General features: G+C 40.3%; 1 protein-coding gene across 6 annotated transcripts; it reads right to left on the bottom strand.

Annotated features, from left to right (window-relative positions):
- Positions 1-462: 462 nt before the first annotated feature.
- Positions 463-19768, bottom strand: FAM149A (family with sequence similarity 149 member A). 6 transcript variants are annotated; one of them, XM_061992303.1, is made up of 14 exons: positions 19692-19768; positions 17158-17268; positions 16070-16202; positions 14463-14605; positions 12226-12351; positions 11897-12073; positions 9934-10124; positions 8318-8472; positions 6730-6833; positions 6285-6512; positions 5838-5958; positions 2935-3075; positions 2489-2567; positions 463-1685 (listed from the first exon to the last, which is right to left on the bottom strand). In XM_061992303.1, the coding sequence occupies exons 1-14, from the start codon at positions 19754-19756 to the stop codon at positions 1612-1614; spliced, it is 1848 nt and encodes a 615-aa protein (XP_061848287.1). In that variant the 5' UTR covers positions 19757-19768; the 3' UTR covers positions 463-1611. The 6 variants fall into 6 exon arrangements, with proteins under 6 accessions (XP_061848287.1, XP_061848289.1, XP_061848288.1 ...); XM_061992305.1 differs by having other exon boundaries at positions 2947-3075; XM_061992304.1 differs by having other exon boundaries at positions 2935-3072.
- Positions 19769-21158: the final 1390 nt, after the last annotated feature.

Here is a 21158-nt window from a genome sequence, read left to right as displayed (position 1 = left end):
AAATGATGAATTACACTGTGCAGTTTCCACTTTCACTGTTACAGAGGCAAACCAGCACACAACCATCTTTTCATTCAGTTCACAACACAAGATCTGGGTTGCCATGAAGTGCCACAGATTGTAAGGGACACATTTTGCCATCATTTCTCTCCATTTTTGTCAATGTCTACATAGTATAGGAGAGACATTCATGAGAGCAAAAGTATATGTCGAACACAGCACTGAAGAAGATTTAAATGTGAATTTTGAACATTGGGTCACCTTTGACCTGAGATTTCTAAAGAAACCGCATTGAACTGGCCTGCAACTTCAAAGCAAAAGCATTCTGCTTTCTCAGGTACTATACCACAATATTAACAGTAAGTAAACTTAGTGTAGTGAAAAAAGAAACATACTAAGCCAACCAAGTAATTTTAAAATGCTTTCATTTACTCAAAAGAATGCATCTCTTGATGACCATTTACAAAAAACAGAAATCTGATCAACAGTGCAGATATCAAGTATGCGTTACAAATGCTTTGCATGGATTACCAATTCTTGAACGTTCATAATGAAGTGAGGAGAACTGGTGTTAGATCTCAAGTAGAAGGAACTGATTCTATCCTTAATTGTACAATTTGGACAACTAATTCCATTTTTCTCCTCTCCCTTTTCCCTTTCAATAGCTTTTCAACCACATCTACTTGAACTGCTGGTTCTCTGATGAAAGGATGAATCTCTGACTGTGAACATACACAGTACTAATAGCCGGGCTGTGAACTCTGGGCAGAATGCAGTCTCAGTCTCCTCTTTGATCTTCCTACTTGAGTCAACACAAAGAGGTATGAAAAAGTGCTTTCATCAGTTAAGTACATATTTCCAGGCTTGCATATTTCAAAATATAATTCATTTGTATAATACCAGGCAATATTTTAAAAGAAATCTCAACAAGTGGGAATAACCTTGCCAACTTGTCAACATGCAGATTCAGCTGCTCAGCATCTATAACAATGTTTGGCCTGGCAGGGAAAATACAGCTTCCTGTAAACAAAGTTTATCTCAGCAATTCCCACAGTTACTAACATCCAAATAGTAAACAGAAGCAATGTATAATTCTTTTCAGGTGGAATTCAAAGGAAGAAGAAAAAAGTAGCAACAGACAGTATTTAGAAGAGAACAATAACCAGACTGAAAAATGGAGAAATGTTAAAACAGCAGTTAAAGAGGAGACACCACAAACTCCTGTTTAAAGTATAAATTTTATATATGACTGATGTCTGGATAGACATCTTTAACACTGAGAAAGCACAAGAAAGTGGGAACAGCACTTCATGGCCTAAACATAACTTATTTACTTCTACAGGTAGAACAATAATTCCCTAAGGAAAGGAGGAATGCCTGAGAAACAAAAAGTGCAGCAGTGGCAGCTTGATGCTGCAAACAGTGCAGATTTTGCTCTAATTTTTACTCTAACCTCTGGTCAGACAACTTTAAAAGAAGGCAATGCAGGCATCCTGAGGATTGCAAGGCTCAGCAGAAACCAGTTCTCTGTTACACAAGATATCAGCTGGCAAATTTAGTGCTCCAGTGTTCCCATCAGTGTAGGTGATTTCCATTTCTTCCTAAACAGGCTTAAGAAGCAATCTGAAATCTCTTTCTTAAGGTTGGAGGATTTCTCTGAAAGGATCTGTAGTGATGCTGTGAACCTAGAAACGATAAAACATTGTTAACTGTCTGAAAGACACTCAGTGACTATGTTTGAGTTACTTCTGTCAGTCTGTCCAGATCAATGTTTGTTAACTTGTCCTTATTCTTAAATCACTTTTTATACTAATTATGCCAGTCACAGATTTATTTACACTCAAGGGACTTCCAAACACGTAACAGTTTACAATCAAATGCCCAAACACCTCAGGTACTAACTGGTTTGCTTTACTATAACAATGGAACTAAATAAGACACTTGGGGCTGCTCTCTTTTTGGTGTTCTAAATGAAAAACATAGCTGCAAATCATTACTATTTTTTATTTCTTTAAGAGAGCTCTATACTCACATTAAACACACATTTTCAATTTTATTTTTCCACACATAAAAAGTTTACTAATACAGGAGAATTTATATGGGTTCTAAAATTAAAGGTTGTCATGAAACAGTTATTAAATACTCATTTGTGTTACTACTCCAGCAGCTGCCAAATACCTAGCCTGTACACCACATACTTCTGCCATAATTGTAAATACGCTGAAATCTTAAAAAATAAATAAATAAAATGAAGGAGAATCCTTAATCCTTTACCTTCCAGATCAGTTTTGCAGGATTCCTAATAGTCAGAGAGGGCTATTTCCAACCAAGTGAGAAGAAACATAAAAATCAAATTAAAGAAATCTTACCAAGCACACCAGTTGCTCTTTTATGCCAAGATGGCTCTCCTTGAGCCTTCTTGACTGTACTATGGGTTAGTAGGTTTTGTTGGCTTTTGGCCTTCCACAATGATTCTTCTTACACCTACCTATTAAAAATCCTTGACCTGTTCCTCTGTGGTTAGCAAAATCCATGGGAGTCAGAGAACTCTTCTGAGGTGTGTCTGTCTGTAAAAAAAGAACAACATCCTATTAGCTAGGATGGCATGTTTATCTACTGAAATGGTTTGAATAAAGTTTTTACAAATCTAGTGCAGTAGAGTGAGTCCTACCTAAGGGCAAACCTCCAAAGGAACCTGCGCGCTTCTAGTGCATGGGACATCCTTAAAGAAACTGATGAATTAAGATTGAAAAGTATCTCCCATACTGCTTTTCAAGGTCCCACACCCTCCCCAAAGCCTTTTAATATTCTCCTCTACAGGCAGCAGGAATCCCTGTACCTCAGAACTCAGGAGAGACGCAGTAAACGAGACCTTCTGTAGGCTAACAGTAGGCATAAACAGAAGTTTCTTCACTTTTCCATGTCTCTACTTACATTGTAACGTACCCTGAATGTATGAGTTGTGTTGGGCCTCGAAAATTGACGTTTAACAACAGTTTTTTCTCGGAGTGGCCGTTGCTCTGTAGTGCCGGGCACTGCACTTGATACTCTGCTGTAAGCATATTGCCCTCGCTGCTGAGAAAATTAGAGAATGCAGCAATTGAATTGGTTATAACAGTAACTTTTTTTTTTCTGTATGGCAATGGAAAGAGAAAAGAAAAACATGTTTTAACTAACCAAAAGCACTGGTTTAAGACAATTTAAGTGTACTCTTGTTTTTCAAACAGATTTAAGACTGTTTCCAAACATTAGTCTGTAATCCCCAGAGGCTTATATTAGTTAAAGTAATACTAGTATTAATAATAATACACTTCAGATTTGTCAATTCAAAATACTATTGAAAAGCAAAACAACAGCAATATGCTGATTTACTTTCTGTCCAGTGATTTATTATGTCCCTCTCCTTCGAAAACAGACTAGTATCAATAAGATTTTTCTCTTCTGTCAGTATCCTTTTTTACTTCAGTCAGCATAATTTTTTATAATTTTTACTTCAGTCAGCATCAGGAAGCCCAGTCTGGCAAGGATAACAGGATGGCCAGGACAGCAGAGCACTTGCCCTGGGTAGAAGAGGAAGAGGTTAAAGACTTGCTGGCCAAGCTTAAGGCTCATAAGTCAATGAGTCCTGACGGGATGCATTCTAGAGCACTGAGAGAGCTGGCTGATGTGATTGCTAAGCCTCTCTCCATCATTTTTGAACAATCATGGAGGACAGGTCAGGTGCTTGAGGACTGGAGAAAGGCCAATGTCACGCCAGTCTTCAAAAAGGGCAAGAAGGACGACCCAGGAAACTATAGGCCAGTCAGCCTCACCTCCATCCCTGGAAAAGTGATAGAACAACTCATCCTGAACGTTATCACTGAACATATGATGGATAAGATGGTTATCAGGGGGAATCAACATGGATTCACCAAGGGGAAATCCTGTTTGACCAACCTGATAACCTTCTATGAGGGCATAACTGACTGGCTATATGAGGGAAGAGCAGTGGATGGCATCTGCCTAGATGTTATTCAGCAAGGCTTTTGACACTGTCTCCCATACCACCCTCATCAGAAAGCTCAGGCAGTGTGGCTTGGATGAGTGAACAGTGAGGTGGATCAAGAGCTGGCTGAATGACAGAGCCCAGAGGGTGTTGATCAATGACACAGAGTCGAGTTGGAGGCCTGTGGCCAGTGGAGTTCCACAGGGATCGGTTCTGGGGCCAGTCTTGTTCAACATCTTCATCAACGACCTGCATGAGGGGACAGAGTGTACCCTCAGTAAGTTGGCTGATGACACCAAACTGGGAGGACTGGCTGATTCCCCAGAAGGCTGTGCTGCCAGTCAGTGGGATCTTGACCAACTTGAGAGTTGGGCAGAGAGGAACCTCATGAGGTTCAAAAAGGACAAGTGCAGAGTCCTGCACCTGGGAAGGAATAACCCCATGCACCAGTACAGGCTGGGGGTCAAACTGCTGAAGAGCAGCTCTGCAGAGAGACCTGGGAGTCCTGATTGATAATAAGCTAAATATGAGCCAGCAATGTGCCCTCGTGGCCAAGAAGGCCAATGGTATCCTGGGGTGCATCAAGAAGAATGTGGCCAGCAGGTCAAGGGAGGTTCTTCTCCCTCTCTACTCTGCCCTGGTGAGGCCTCATCTGGAGTACTGTGTCCAGTTCTGGGCTCCTCAGCTCAAGAGGGACAGGGAAGTGTTGGAGAGAGTCCAGCGCAGGGCCACCAAGATGATCAGGGGAGTGGAACATCTTTCATATGAGGAAAGGCTGAGGGAACTGGGGTTGTTTAGTCTGGAGAAAAGGAGATTGAGGAGAGATCTTATTAACATTTATAAATATCTAAAGGGTGGGTGTCAGGAGGTTGGGACATCCCTTTTTTCTATAGTAGCTAGTAACAGGACAAGGAGTAATGGGATGAAGCTGGAACACAAAAAGTTCCACTTAAACATAAGAGAAAACTATTTCACTGTGAGGGTGAGGGAGCAGTGGCACAGGCTGCCCAGAGGGGTTGTGGAGTCTCCTTCCTTGGAGGTCTTCAAGACACGCCTGGACATGTTCCTATGCAACCTGATCTAGGTGATCCTGCTTCTGCAGGGGGATTGGACTAGATGATCGCTAAAGATCCCTTCCAACCCCTACCATTCTATGATTCTATGATAATTTTTCCAGTGCTTAAACCTAACTGTGAGTAAAACACTGAAAAAAAGCTACTTAAACCCAGATGCACAGTAAACCTGAACTTCTATCTGGCTGTCTGATTTTCTCTTGTTTTTGGTTTTTTTTTTTTAAAAAAAAGTTTTGCCTATTGTCAGCAAAAAGGCTTTCCACCATGATCTGTTTGCAATCAGAAGTTTTAAACTAACTTCTCTTGCATTCTAATCATAGAATTATTGAATCATTTTGGCTGGAAGAGAACTTTAAGATCATCGAATCCAGCTTTTGTCCCAGCCCTATCAACCACTAGACCATTTCCCTAAGTGCAACATTCACCCATCTCTTAAACACCTCCAGGGATGGTGACTCTACCACCTCCCTGGGCAGCCTGTTCAATGCCCTGACAACCCTTTCAGTAAAGAAATTCCTTCTCATATCCAGCCTGAACCTACCCTCGTGAAACTTGAGGCCTTTTCTTCTTGTTCTATTGATTGTTACAAGGAAGAACAGACTGACTGCCGCCTCGCTACAATTTCAATGGTCCAGTGTAACACACAAGCAAGTTAGAAACACAAATTAAATACAAAACAACACAATCTGTAAGACTGCTCATTTTCACCAGTGACGGAGAGGAGTTTATTTCTAAGTAGCTTATAGTTCTTCGCCAGTATAAAAACAAACACAACTTACAGAGCTCTGTTGCAGTCCAGGTCCTGAAAGATACCGTTCAACAACCTCTGAGTTTATTGGAGGTAATTTGTTCCGGGTTGTAGGTGCACGAGTGGAAGATAAACGATCCAAGCTGGCACTCCTACAAAATTTTAAAGGTTTCTCTTTTAGGAAAAGTCACATTAAAGAGCTCTTCACAGAAGTAATATATCATTATTAAGCAGTATATTTCCTTATAGAACTCAGCGACAGAAAGTAACAGCACCTAACACAGCAACAAAAAAAATAAACAAACAAAACAAATGCCTCTCCTCAAAAAAAACCAGTTCTGCTTGCTTTCTTTTTCTCTTTGAAGTCCAAAATCGATTAAAAATCTCAGGTTAGTTCTCAAGTATTTTGTAAAGTCCTTCACTGGTGACATTTCTGTAAAGTTGTGAGAAAAGCAAAGAATAAAATGAAAAAACTCACAATTTAGTCCCCCTAAGGACTTCATCATTGTACATATTAGGAGCTTTTGAGGAGAGTTGGTCAGAAGTGAGAGAAGGTAACCTACAATGGCTTGGTAGCTTCCTAGAAGACATCAGCAGTACCCGAGATGATGAGAGAACACTGTTGTCAGCAATTCTCCCCAGCTTAGCGTGCACTGAATTTGGAGCACTGGAGCCAATGTTACGCTGCTTATCATCTTGCTCATTCCTAGGAAAAAAGGAAGGAGAATGGGATAGAGAACGAGGTTGAAGGGGGGACAAAAAGATTTCTTAACGGAGTATCATTGCAAACTCTACAAATCATTATTGCATCAGTGACACACGAAAGAGATGACTGCCTTCTCACTGCCTTTTTATAATTGCAAAACATCTTTTGCATTACACGAATCATGGTGCATTTTTTAAATGTCAATATCAACACCTACTGTATTTTCTCTACTGTGGCACTATGCCTCTGTTGGAGTGGTTTTGCTTGAATTGTCATCACACCATTCAAATCACTACAGAAGCTGCTGGAGAAACGGTGAACCTAGTAAAATCAATATATATGCATTAACTTTTACCTTTTTTGAAGGAAGACCTCAAAAAACATATAGTTAGGGGATATTTTACTTGTTTCTTACAGAAGTTTATTAAAATGGTTCAGTAGAAGGTAAGGCAAATATGTTGTTTTGCGTGTTTTCAACAGTCTTACAAGCAGAAATTGAATAAGTTTAGTGTCTGAATTACATTGCAGCTCAGTTTGCAATATAAACTTCAGTTGAAGCCAGAGTTCATTCCTCTGAAGTGTCTACTTCCTCTGAGCACAGATCAGACCAGGGGCAGAGAGCTTGGGCATTACTTATCCAAGCATTTTACTACTTCTGGCTGCTGGGACCACTACAGAACCAAGTTCACCAATGGGGAGCATCAAGGCTGCTGCGTCACCTCTCCTCTGTTTCTCATCTCGCTACCCGACAAGCACGTACAAATTGCACACAGAAGAGAACAAAGTCACTTGAACTGAAGAGAGACAGAGAGGGGAAAAATAACTCAAACAGAAGCAGCATCTGAAAAAGAAAAAAAAAATGTGGAAAACAGGAGCCAGGGGGTGGAATGAGGAGGCAGCAAATGGGACAACAAATAGCATTTTATGAAGAAAACAGGACTTTCCACAAAGACAGGTAAGGCCTGGCACCAGCTTGCTGGTGGATGCATGGCAGAGTCACCTTTTATAAGAGGCAAAGGAAATGGACTTAGACTCTGAGAACTCACACAGTTGTAATACAGTTCAAGTTACAACTTCACATCCCTGCAGACCAGGGAAAAGTCTAGTCTGCTATTCTACCAAGAGGAAATGACTGGACCACATCAAAAGTAGAATTATTTTCTAAGAACGAAATACAGTCTAACAACTGGGTTCTTTTAAATCAACACCAGCAACACCTTAGTGGTAAACAGCACCCTTAAGAACCACAAAAGATGAACAAGTCATAGTAAAGATGAAATATGCAGTTAATGAACCTTACTTTAATGGATTAAATATACTTAAAAACCCCAAAACAGCCTAACTTCAACCAGGATTCTTCCCAAGGTTAGAAGAAAAATCCCCACTGTACAATTTTTTTCACAGAATCTTATGGGTTGGAAGGGACCTCAAAAGATCATCTAGTCCAACCCCCCTGCCAGAGTAGGACCACCTAGGTCACACAGGAACTCATCCAGGTGGGTTCTGAATGTCTCCAGAGAAGGAGACTCAACAATCCACTTGGGCAGCCTGTGCCAGTGCTCTGTCATCCTCACAGTGAAGAAGTTTTCCCTTATGTTTCTTTGGAACGTCTTGTGTTCTCGCTTTACTCATTGCCTCTTCTCCTATTATTGGACATCACTGAGAACAGCCTGGCTCCATCCTCCCAACACCCATCCTTTATGTATTTGTAAATATTAATGTATTTATAATTATGTATTTGTAAACATTAACATCAGTCTCCTCTTCTCCAAGCTAAAGAGCCCCAGCTTCCTCAGCCTTTTTACCTGTGAGGAAACAAAATGAGACCCAAAGGAGACACTTCGCGCTTCAGAGCCTCTGGACAGTGGAGTGCTCCCAACATCTGCTGTAATAGGAACAACTGGCAAACGTGGCAGTTTTGCTGTAACAGCTTTCAGATCTTCCACCTGTTTGCCACGCTCTGCACAACAGTAAAAAAAAAAAAAAAACAAAGGTAGAAGAAGAGGAAGAGGTACTTTGTATGTTTACAAGGTATCATTTGTTGGGATTCAAACAGTATTACACTTCACAGTAAATAAAGATTTTTATATAGTTTGAAATTTCCATAGTATTTAAAAATCTAACATAGATGCTGTTTTTCTGAAAGTATTCCCATTTGTTTGTGTTCTCTGAAACAGGCAAACAAGTTGGTCTATCCAGGTAGAGTTGTGGCCGAGGGTGTTTAAGAAAATACTGCTAAGACTCTTGGAATGTTATTTTTTAATTCCCAAAGATATTTTTTAAAACAGAGAAAAAAACAAGTCTATTGATCCCCTCCTTGTCTGACAGCAGCTACACACTGCTATGTTTTCGATATATATTACCATCTTATTTTTATCATAAACCCAAATTCTCTTACATTCCTAGCTGAAATACTCTGATTAGCTACCTATTTGTCAGAAGTTTATGCCCTTCATAAAGGAGCATGCCTATCATAAAAGTGTTTTGCTGTCCTCTCTATAGTATTGAGCTAAATTCACCGGTGGCGTGAAATGTCCTTTTATGTTTCAGTAAAATGTTAAGTTCTGAGGCTGCAAGTATTATGATAAAGTTGCTTCTTACTTTGTTGTAGACTTACATTTGAGTGTACCTTTTTAATTTCCAAGCTAATTTCCAAAGCCCACTCCCAAAGTATTCCTGTTACTGTCCTTTTAAAATACATTGAAAGAAGAACTGAAATTTCCCTGAGCCTCGAAAGACAATACACACACACATACATACACAAGAGAAATTCATTTCTAGTCAATTTTCCTGGCTTTTGTTTTTCCTCTTAAGACTATAAAAACATAAAATAAAATTACATGTCTCACTATTTCTCCATCCTATATTAAACTCACAAACTCCTGCAATGTCAGTAAGACTATTTCACTTCAACAATCTGACTACCTTTGGGTGCTTTTTTCTAACAAAGCTCAAGCAATGAGGACTAGGAGACTTTGACTCCTAGGTTCCAGATTCAAGTCCTGTCATAGAATCTTAGAATGGTGGGGTTGGAAGGGATCTTTAGAGATCATCTAGTCCAACTCACCTGCAGAAGCAGGTCAACCTAGTTCAGGTCATATAGGAACTTGTCCAGGCAGGTCTTGAAGACCTCCAAGGAAGGAAACTCCACACCCTCCCTGGGCAGCCTGTGCCAGGGCTCCATCACCCTCACAGTGAAACAGTTTTTTCTTCTATTTAAACTGAACTTTTTGTGTTCCAGCTTCACCCCATTACCCCTTGACCTGTTACTAGATCCTCTGCTAACAGCACCAATTTGTATACCCACCCTTTGATTAAGGTTTTCTTTTCAAATATGCTCTCCTGCAATGAAGCTCTTCATTCACCTGTCATACAAAACTCCCTAAATGCAACAAATACTATATCTGAAAATATCAAATACCTGTGACATTAGTTTCCCAATTCTTTTTAATCAATTCCTCCAATATTCCAATTACATTACTCCAGATATGATCAAACACTTCAGAAGCCACAGCATCTTTGATACAGGCATGGGGAGAAACAGGGGGAATGCCACGCTTACTCCTCTTCTCAGCAATATGCACTTTCTTTTGTTCCAAAGTCTCATCATCACTAATAAAGGAAACAAGTTCAAATGAATTCCCATGGGTTTTGACTTTTTTTTCCCCCCTTCTAATACACCACATGATTAGAAACATATATATGGAAGAAAAGACAGTGCTTACAGAGTACCTATGGGAACAGAACCTATTGAATATATTTAATAATTTATTTTTGTTTGTTTGCAGGTGAAAAAATAAAAAAAAAAAAAATCAGTCAGGGCATTACAATAGAAAAATCTGCAGCTCTAGAAGGAACAGTCATATGTGGAACAATCATTTGCAACTAAATCCTATGCTTTTTAACATAAGGGAACTACAGTCTGTCACATCTGCCAAGAAGACTGTCACACAGAACATTTCTTTTTTATCATATCCCATGTACCACACACATCTGCAATGCTCCACCACTGATCTAATACAAACAGCTTTAAAGGATTTATGCAGCCTGGCAAGAACAGCAGAGCTCGTAGCCTTATGCTAACCTCTCTCCCTTCCACTACTTAGTGGACAAGTTACTTCCTCCTCCCATCTCCTTCTTCCCTCCCTAGGGAAGCACAGTGTAGTAACATGTCCTAATCTGGTCTTCCAATATACCTGAGGAAGAACGTATTAACCTTTTTCTTTTTTTAATGCCATCATATTTCTTTCTAAGGAAATGATTTTTTTTTTTTGAGATCACAGAGATGATTCTGAATTCATACTGTTTTCTACTATCTCTGTCTTCTCAGTCAGTTCTTCACTTCTTCAAACTGGACCACAAATTTCTTAACCAGTTAACTGAGACTTGGCTGAATGGTTCGACTCACTACATGATCAAGCTATTTTCAAACCAGGCTTTGTAACACCCAATGTTTTACTTACGGAGAACAAGATATTTCAGAATTGAAGGAAACAAGAAGCAATTATCAAGAGAGCAAAAAGGAGCAAAACACACCCTTCAGTCAAGTCTCTCCCACAAATTAAGTTTGCTTACTTAGGATTCTTCTCTGTTCATTTTGCCAAGAGGATTCCTAAACCCTAACTCCTCCCATCCAGGCTATCTCTTTCAAAAACATGATTAAAAGATTCTTGGTCTGGTTTCTCAGTTTTTCAGAACAACCATGTCTTTTTCCTGTCAGTGCACCAAGCTTTAGCCCTAAAACCTATGCTTTGTTTCTCACTTGTCACACCAAAGCTTTTGCCTCAGAGGCCTTTTTGAAAACAGCACACATTACATTCTTTCACCCATTCAGTAACCTGGTTGCTGGAACATTCAACTGGTACACAGGAAACCAAGGCTGCACTGTCAAGACAACAGTTGCGTGACTCCTGTCGCTCACAAGAGTGCTCTAAACGCAGGATGTATCCTGCACCTCTCCTCACAAAGCTGTTATACTAAACAGAGAATTTAAGATTCATTAGCGCAGACAGTGAGAGCAGGTACAGCGTAACGACCATAAACAATCTGGTGGTCAAGGCACTCAGGCAGAAAGGATTCCTTCATCCTACCTCCTGTGTCAAGATGAAATATTAATTTTATTGAATGTCCATGCACAAAACGCCTCAAAACAAATAGTGGTTTAGATCTGTTCCTTTGACATGGGAGATGGACTTCTGAACCACTAGAAAGTCAACATATCTAATCTTCCATATGCCCTGAGGGTTCTCTGACCACTGTGCTACCAAACACATGGACAGACAGAACTGTATTTTAGAGAAGAGAAACACAGTTTATCAACTCTGACTGGGTTTGCTGGTAATTTGTCATTATATTCTACAAAAATACATATATCTGTTATTTACAGCTCCTTGTTGTCAAAGGCAAGATATTCTTCTATTTCTCCATCCACATCATAGATTTCTTCTTCCAGGAATGAGTATGTGGATTTGTCAGAGGCAGAAATCCTAGTGGAACTTGAATGTAGTGATCTATGTATTGGAGATGCCATTGGGATCAATTTAGAGCCTGAAATGCAGAGCCTGAAAAAATATCAATAAAATCAGAATTAAATATTTCAAAGAAAGGAGTGCATATTTAATTACACCAAAATGTTTCAATAATACAAATGTAATATTTGATCATATTGTCAAAGACAGAAGACCAAAGAGAAAATCTTAAAAAGTTAACACACCCTTTTATACTACTAGTACATTCATGAAGGTCAGGTAAAAACTTAGTGTCCACACTGGTATCACTTCTGCTCTGAAAATGCTGAAAGCCTTCATCCTTTGGCCATAGGAGTTGCTTTCCTAGTACCCTGAATAAAAAGGGAAGAACAAGTGACATCTTAGATGGAAATTCATTCCACATGCAAATATCAAGAATACAAATATCTGAAAACAGTAGGCAATGTAAAAAGCACACCTTATATTTGCTTTCAAAAAACAATGTACAGAGGGGTCAAGGCCTTATGTAATACATAAATATTGCCTAGTATTCAAGTCATTAAGGTTAAGCTGATTCATGCAAGATGAGATTTAGACTTATAATTTTTAAGAGCAAATAGTCAAACTTGTTAGATTGTTCTAAGGACAGATAAACACACTTCCTTTCTTATCAAAAGACAAAAAACATCTGCTATGACTTCACTTATCCAGCTCCAGTATCCATCAATACAAGCAGAAATCCTAATGCCAAACACTTACATGGATAATTAAGGCTAGAGTTAATGATCACACAACACACAAACTCCAATATATACAATGTACAGAGAGAAAAGGTAAAAGCAACTCTATTTAAGGGTACACTATAATTTTGGAATAGGGTATAGGTAAATAATAATCACTGGTTACTGAACAGTTTTTCACAAAGGATCTCAAAAGAATTTACCAGTTGCACCTGTTGGGTTGACAGCAATTTTTCAAACTCACCTGAACACATTTTCTTGAGGTTACCTTTTACAGAACAATTTACGCCATATGAAGCTCTAAGCGATAGTATTTTCTACTTTTAATTTTATAAGCCACAAACAAAGAGCACTCTCTTTACATAGATCTGATATTTCTCTTATTGATGGCAGTTCTCAAGCATATTTATTCCCATATGCTGAGCTAAGTAATCACATATTGACATAGCTGTTTTACAAATAAGAAAAAAAGACAGACAGAGAACAATTTGAAGCACAACTCTCAGAAGTAAAACTGGCATCCCAGAAGCTATACTTTTGAGTAACTAGTCAACACAAACTGAATTTTAAGAGTTAAGCTTAATCATGATTTTTTTTTTTTAAATCACAAGATGTACCACATGACAAAAAGCTCACATATTTCTTCAGTTCACTTTCAACCTCTTGGACTTAGTTGGTATTGCCAGCACTAGATTTGAATCAGAAAATGGTAAGTAGAGGGAAACACTTAAAAAAAAAATCCACCTAGTGAAATTACTCTAAAAATATAGTGAAATGGCAACTGACAAGTGAAAAGAATTACACAGCACAAAAACCTGTCTCCATTTTATGCATGCTCTATTAATTTTTACAGCATCTAAGCAAGGCAAAGCACGGCTAGTGAAAATTGCCTCCCACTTCTCTTAATTGCTTAAGTTCTCTCTTATTCCTGGCAAAGCATGACAAGCTTTGTTAGCTGATTTTAGTTTATATATGCTACTAACAAGTTTCTGTAAATTATCTAAAAGCATTGAAAGCATTATTTTTATATGGTGTTAACAAAATATTGGCTAGAAGACAGGTACATGCAGAGCTATGTTTAAAATAGCTTAGAGTCACCAGATCTCACAAAGAATGACATGTCATTATGAAGGCACGTCAGTACAACACAGTGCCACAATGACTTTTGTCCCCTGTGTTCTAAGCAGCAGTCATCAGGCTGCCTAGATATTTTGTGAATCTATGCAAGACAATTCTCATCAATCACATATGCACACTCAGATCTGTTCAACTAGTTATTGCAGGCTAATATGTTTTACATACCCTAGGAAGACATTACAGCTGTGCAGTATATGTGAACCATTTAGTCACACTTTCAATAACAGAATTAACAAAATTAATTTCTTAAAATTTCACACTGTATTTTCACTTACAGTAAAAACATGTATTTCTTTACTCATTGATGTACTCACTATTTAGAAAAGGTCATTATGAAAACAGTGCATGATTATTTTCTCATAACGTCCTGCGAAAGCATCTTTGCCTGCAATCATTGTATCAAGTAAAATAAAGAGCCTTAGCTGCTACTGCATTACACTCAGACTTACTGTGAAACTGTGGCACAGCTCAGACATCCAGACTTGAATGCAAAAGTGCTAGTGATGCCACACATCAAGAGCAATTCATACGATAGTACTCCAAAAATTCAAATTAGAGTGATAAGTGGTTATCAGTTATCTAGTATCAGCAAGAAGTTCCCTTACCTTAGGTGAGGAAATTGTTCAGCCCAGTCTGCACATTCTGTCTGCAGGCTCTGTGTTTGGGAGGTCACTTTTCCTTCAAACAGCATTTCATCAATCTCCCAAAATAACTGATGCACTCTCTGTGTGTTGGCTTTATCAAATTCCTACATATTATAAAATTATTAGTTATTAGCAAATATGCATATATACTAAAACCTCCACATATTTAGAGAATAGGACAACTTGGAGCAATTTGGCTAGACATCTCAAAATGGACCTTCAGTCTGCCTACTCAGGACGCACACTCTATACACACCACTGTGAAGAAAAAGGAACCCATACAGCTGACCTGAACAAGGTGATTTAGCAAAAAAGAACTAGAAGCCTATGTTTCTATGAGGTAAATATGTAACAGAGAGCTGCCTAGGATTAGTCAACCAAAACCTCCCAGTTATAAGAACTCCTGGCTTACTACCTGCTCCAACGTGAAGTGAGACAGGCACACCGCAACTCTGGGACACACAGCACCAAAGCTCCCTGCTCTTTTGTGTAGTGCTCTTCATTTCTGAGTAAGGCAGCTAAGAAGGCAAAGAGGGGGCACCTTCATTCTTTGCATGACATGGTCTGGTGGTCATGAAGTAGCCATCAGTGTGAGAAATGGCATTCCACATCTCTTCACCGAAGGTATAACTCTGTGCAACCAGAAAGGAGAGCACGGGGGCATACAGAAACAACGAAGTAGAAGAAGAGGAATGTGAATGCGTGTACTTGGCTGCGGGTTACTTGGGTGGGGCACCATTCATAATAATGTTTGACACCTCCGTTAGATAATTTGATACACTGAAAAAAGTAGTAATACTCAGGGTCCAAATCGTATCTGTCCACTTCCAGCTGAGTGCCCCAACTACTCCAGGCTACAGAAAGGATCACACTGAAAAGGAATGGGAAAGTAACTGTCAGGTTGTTGTATGATCCAGGCTCTCTCCTGGAAGGCTGGCAGCGACAGATGGGGTCAGTACGCTAAAGGTTAGGGCGTTATGCAAAAAGTATGGCAGAACTACCACTATCATCGTGGATGGTTTCTTAAAATGAAAACAGGAGTGAGTGCTTTTGGATTTACACAATGCCAGCCTACACCAGGTATGCCTCAAAGGTCAACCTCTGTAACAGCTTTAACCACTCTACATTATCTCCAAAACAAAACTGAGCTTAGGTGCAAGCTAAATATTTACTGAAACTGGGACATTAACAATCATGTTCATGAATATACTTTATGACTCAAAACACTAAGAGTAATCAATAAAGACATCTCCTGCATTATGTAGTATTTGAAAATATGTGTTTTATCACTCTTGGACTCAGAAACCTAACCCTACCTTCTTTAGTAAAACAGGCTCATTTCCCCTAGATTTCACCATTTAATATTTTTATTTCATTTCTCTTTGTTACATATCAGCTGCGCTGGTATCAACTTGTAAAAAACCACAATTTTTAAAATATTCAATCAATACACTTAATCACTAGGCTATTAGGGACGAAAGAGGTTAAGTTCTAAAGAAGAAATGCTGCAAAAATTAATCTTTTCTAGAATATTTACAGAAAATGTGCTGTATAATTCTGTGACGTACATCATCCCTCCAGGAGTAAACTGAACTTCTTTCAGTAGACAAATCAGTAGTACAGCTGTTTATTCCACACCAAAAATTATCCAACTCCGTGGGTGTTGTACGACCACTAGATGAAACTGATGACAGTGCTTCACTGTGAAAAACAACAAACTAAAATTAATGGTTTTCTCTACAAAAGCTTTAAAAGCAATGCAACCAATTACATTAAGGGACAGCAACATGTACTCTTGTCAACACAAAGAGCTGCAAGTTTTTAAGCGAAGTGCAATAAATATGTGCTCCACTTGTACCATTTACAGACTTAAAGGCAATTCATTCTGCAGTATTATGGGTTTTTTACATAGGTACACTATCGCAAGTGTATAACACACATATGTGTATATGTACTCGAATATAGATACACACACACGTACCCACATTTTTTCACCTTTAACAATTATCTTGTTTTTTTCAGCTCAGCTAATGGGCACATCAGGATCTACATATTAAAGACAACCTAAGCCTTCATAACTCCACTAGAAGCAAAAGAAGAAAAATTCTGCAAAAGCGAGCATAATATCTCTACAAATGTTTCAGTTACTACTGAGTTATGTATCTGTAAGCAATGTCTTTTATGCTGTTAGACCTCGTGCACCTTAAACATTGAGCTCTGGCATTCCAGCTCTCAGAAAGCTCTAGCTGGTTCCTGCCAACTACCACCCACCTTAGGATGCAGTGAAAGCAAAGGAGTCAGATGTGCAGGCCAGACAAATCCTATCAGTGCCAACTGGAATTAGACTTCTTGAAAGTTAACTGACCTGCAACACTGATGAGCACAATTTGCATTTAACCACAAAGTCTGACTTCCAGCCTTAATCAGTGTTTTTACTCTGCACTAAAAATATGCAAATCCATAATACAAACTAGGAGTAAAGTTCAAAAGCTCTGAACGATAGGTTAGGTCAATTTATACCCTGCATTATATCCTGTAATAGTTGTCATGCATGAGAATGACTAGAGCATGATCAGTGAAAATGATACTGATCTTGAAATACCTATTTAAGTCAAGAGTTTGTTAATGAAGTACTACTTCAGAAGTGAATGCATACCAATTATAATTGTTGATGGCTTCCTGCACATTTCTCTCAAAAACTGCTGGAAGAGACTCTCCACTTTTTGCAGAAAGACACCGATTTGTGGAACCTCTGGACAGTCCCTTCCTATAAACACAAAAATGTACCATTCCATAATGTTAAATAAGGTTTACTCACACCTCTACTGAAGAAAAAAGGTAAGATGACAAAACTGTTGAATTTTTCAATCCTATCCATCAACACAAACATTTGCCTGAAACAAACTACCCTGTTTTAAAATTTTATTTATTTACACATGTATTTTTCAGAAACATGCACTTGAGATGTATTTTACTCCACAAGCATCTTCCTTCAATTTTGCACTTTACAACTTGCATGGAGCACACACAAACCCAGTAGCACATCATTACTGCAGGAACAGAGCAAAGGCACAAACCAGTAACTGGCCATACAGTAGTTATTTAGCTATGTGTTCCTCTTCAATCATTAACATAAGAGTCCATTTTCTCAGATGTCTCTCTGCGTAAGAAGTTACAGATATGGCGCCAAGGAAACAGTAGTCTTCAGCAAAACTACAAATTCTCAACCTGGCTGTTTTTAAGTGAAGCAAGATGTTAGTACAACAAGAAACATGGGCATATTCTCAATACATTTACAGGCCACAAAGCATCCTCCAATACCGAAGAGTTCTTAATGTTGCCTTAAAAAGCAAGTCACAAAACTTTCTAGCATTATGTCTTTCCAGTACAAGAAATGTTTGTCTTTTTTTGGTTTTCCATATACCTGACCATATAATAAAATTTTAAAACCATCTCTTATAAATCACACAGATAAATATCAAGATACAATAAGGCACTTTTATTACTAGCCTTAAAAGAATATCTTTTATGAAGGAAACTTTTTTTTTTTAAACAGAAACTGGTTTTAATAATAAATTTTTATAACCCTACTACCTTCTATCATTAATACACTAAATTTGCTACTTCAGAATACATACAGATGTGTCAAAGCAGTCCCCAGAAACACTTTTACAGCAACAGATTATTACTTCGTCTCTGGAAATTCTTATCTTCACCTCATAAAAACCTCAGGTCATATTGTGAATAGCAGTATGATTTCATCAAAGTACATTTGTGAATGAGTAACTGTAAGGAAACAGTTGACAGTTCAAGAATTTCTTAGTTTCTTCAGCCAAGAACCGTAGATTGGCCCTGCAACAGTTAGGATTGCGCTATCCTCTTCCAATCTGATATCTGTATTTACAGATTACAAAGATTTTGACATATGTATCTTTGTAATCTAACTCCTCACTCAAATGGACCACATCACATATCTTACTCCTATGTTTTGGCTAATAAGCTACCAAAATCTTGCCAAAAGTTTAAACTTCTCATCAGGATAAACCTTGAATTTCAAATTGTTGGAGGCTGGTACAATAGCATCTCTTCGTGTTTGCTCTGAACTTCCTCCCTCTTCCCTAGGTATCTGGTTTTGGCCACTGACAGCACCAAGAGGCTCTATGAAAAGTTACATAGTCCAGACCCATGAAAACTTCATTTTGTTCTAACACCAACATGTATCTATCAGACAATAACAGTGGGCTCACAGTTCATATTCTACATGAAAAGCTGTTTCCTTCTATTCAGGTACATCCCTTTCTACCATTTCATTTACCATGTTATTACCCAGATAGCCTTATAAGGCCACCTTCTATGTTTTTCGTAGCTGACTCTGTCCTTAGTATTTTTCCACAGCTCAGTATCACCATCAAGCCTTCTCACTTCATTGATCTCCTTGGCTTGAACTGCTCAGGACAGATCCCTGTGAAATTCCACTGGGGGAGGAAAGTACTTACTTTCCAGATGTTTCCTACTGTAGCTATTTGCCTGTGCAAGAACCCTTTCTTCTTGTATACTAACTGCTTCACGTACTTGATTGCCTTCTAGTTACCCAAGCTAAGCACCATAGTTGGATCTCCTATGGCTTTCTAACTTCTCAAAGAACCACAGATGGGTGGGGGATCGGGGCAGGGAGGGAGCGCTTTGAAGGAAACCTAAAACTATAATTATGGAAAAACAGAAATACCACCAATAAAATTTCATGAAAAATTTTATCTATAAAACAAAGCCTATCACATCTAATGGCATAATACATGATGCGAGATGGAGAAAAAAAAAGTGTTTCTGCCACAACATTCCACGAGATGCAGTGGTCCTACTCCTCCTGACTGTAGACGACATGCCATTAGAAGACGAGACAATAAACGACTCCACAAAACAAAAAAAATAAAAACAAAACAAAACAAACATGAAAGAGAAAACCCCTCCCAGCACGTTCATAGCACACTTCCCCGGCGCTGGTCCGTGACTGCAGGCGTTAAATGACAACAGTACAAAATCACAGCGCTCTGCTCCTGCACCCACACCACTGCCTCAACCGCCTCGGGAGGGGGAAGCAGCCCCCCCCATCTCCCCGCGGCACAACGCGACACCCCGCAACCCCCTGCAAGAACCGCGGCGCAATCCGTCGGCCCTGCTGCCCGCACTCACCCCACGACCAGGAGCCCCCGGCCGCCACCGTCGCCTGGCGGGCGAGCGCCCCGTCCCCTGGGCATACGGGGCGCACCGGAACAGCGGCTGCGCGACTGGAGCCCCCGGTCGGCCCCTCGCACCGCCCCCCGACGATGCAGGCTGGCCAGGAGAAGGCAGAGGCCGCGGCCCGGCGGCGGACGACCCTCAGCGCCTCGCCTCGCCTCCCGGCCTGCCCCCACCCTTCAGGCCTCGCCTACCCCGGCCCGCCCCCGCCCCTCAGGGCCTCACCTCGCCTCCCCCAGCCCGCCCCCGCCCTGCAAAGCCTCGCCCTCCCCGGCGGCAAGAGCAAGAGAAAGAGCAGCTCAGTGAGGCTCCACACCCTGGAGGCAAGGGGTGACCTGCCCCCCTCAGGTCTCCTGACCCAAAAGGCCTTGAATGGGAGGGGTGCACGTCTCTCGCTTCTCAGCAAGCAGCCAAAAAAGGCTCAATTTAGGGCCTTTCTGCCCAGAGTTTCTCTCACCTTTTTAGGTAATTAAAAAGTTACATGCTGCTGGACAACTGAAGAAAGAATTGTGGTGATTTTAGCCCTGGCTGGGTGCTAGGTGCCCACCAAGTCGTTCTATCACTCCCTCTCCTAAACTGGACAGAGGAGAGAGAAATACAACTCATGAGTTAAGGACAGAGAGATTGGTCAGCAATCAGTGTCATGGGCAAAACAGACTTAAATTGGGGAGAAATTGTTTGATTTATTAATGAACAATCAAAACAGAGCAGGGACATGAGAAATAAAACCAAATCTTAAAACATCTTCCCCCACCCCTCCTTCTTGGGACCCTCCTTCCTTCCTCCCCAGCATCACGGGGGAATGAAGAATGGCGGTTGTGGTTGCAGTTAGCTCATTACAGATGGATTTTGCTGCTGCTTCTTCTCAGGGGGAGGTCTCCTCACACTTCCCACTGTTACACTGTGGAGTCCCTCCCCACTGGAGACAGTCCGTCAAGAACTTCTCCAGCACAGGTCCTTCCCATGAGCTGCAGCTCCTCATGAACTGCTCCAGCATGGACTGTTCCAGCATGGATCCCTTACAGCATCACAGGTCCTGACAGCAAACCTGCTCTAGTGTGGGCTTCCCACAGAGTCACAGCCTCCGTTGGGCATCTACCTGCTCCAGTGTTGGACTGCGAGTGGATCTCTGCTTCCCCATGGACCTCCATGGACTGCAAGGGGACAGCTGCCCCACCATGGTCTTCACCACAGGTCACAAGGGATTTTTTTCTTCCAGTGTCTGGGCGCCTCCTCCCCCCCCCCCCCCCCCCCCCCCCCCCCCACCTTGGTGTCTGCAGACGTTCTCACATTCTCACTCCCTTCTGCTGCTGCAGCAGCTGCAACTATGCAGCAACTTCTTACCCTTCTCAAATACGTTATTAATAGAGGCATTACCTCAGTCACTAATTGGCCAGGCCTGGGTCAGCAGTGGAGTTCATC

Source organism: Colius striatus, chromosome 3 (assembly GCF_028858725.1).
Source record: "Colius striatus isolate bColStr4 chromosome 3, bColStr4.1.hap1, whole genome shotgun sequence".
In the NCBI taxonomy this organism is placed as follows: domain Eukaryota; kingdom Metazoa; phylum Chordata; class Aves; order Coliiformes; family Coliidae; genus Colius; species Colius striatus.
This window is presented reverse-complemented; position numbering and strand designations above follow the sequence as displayed.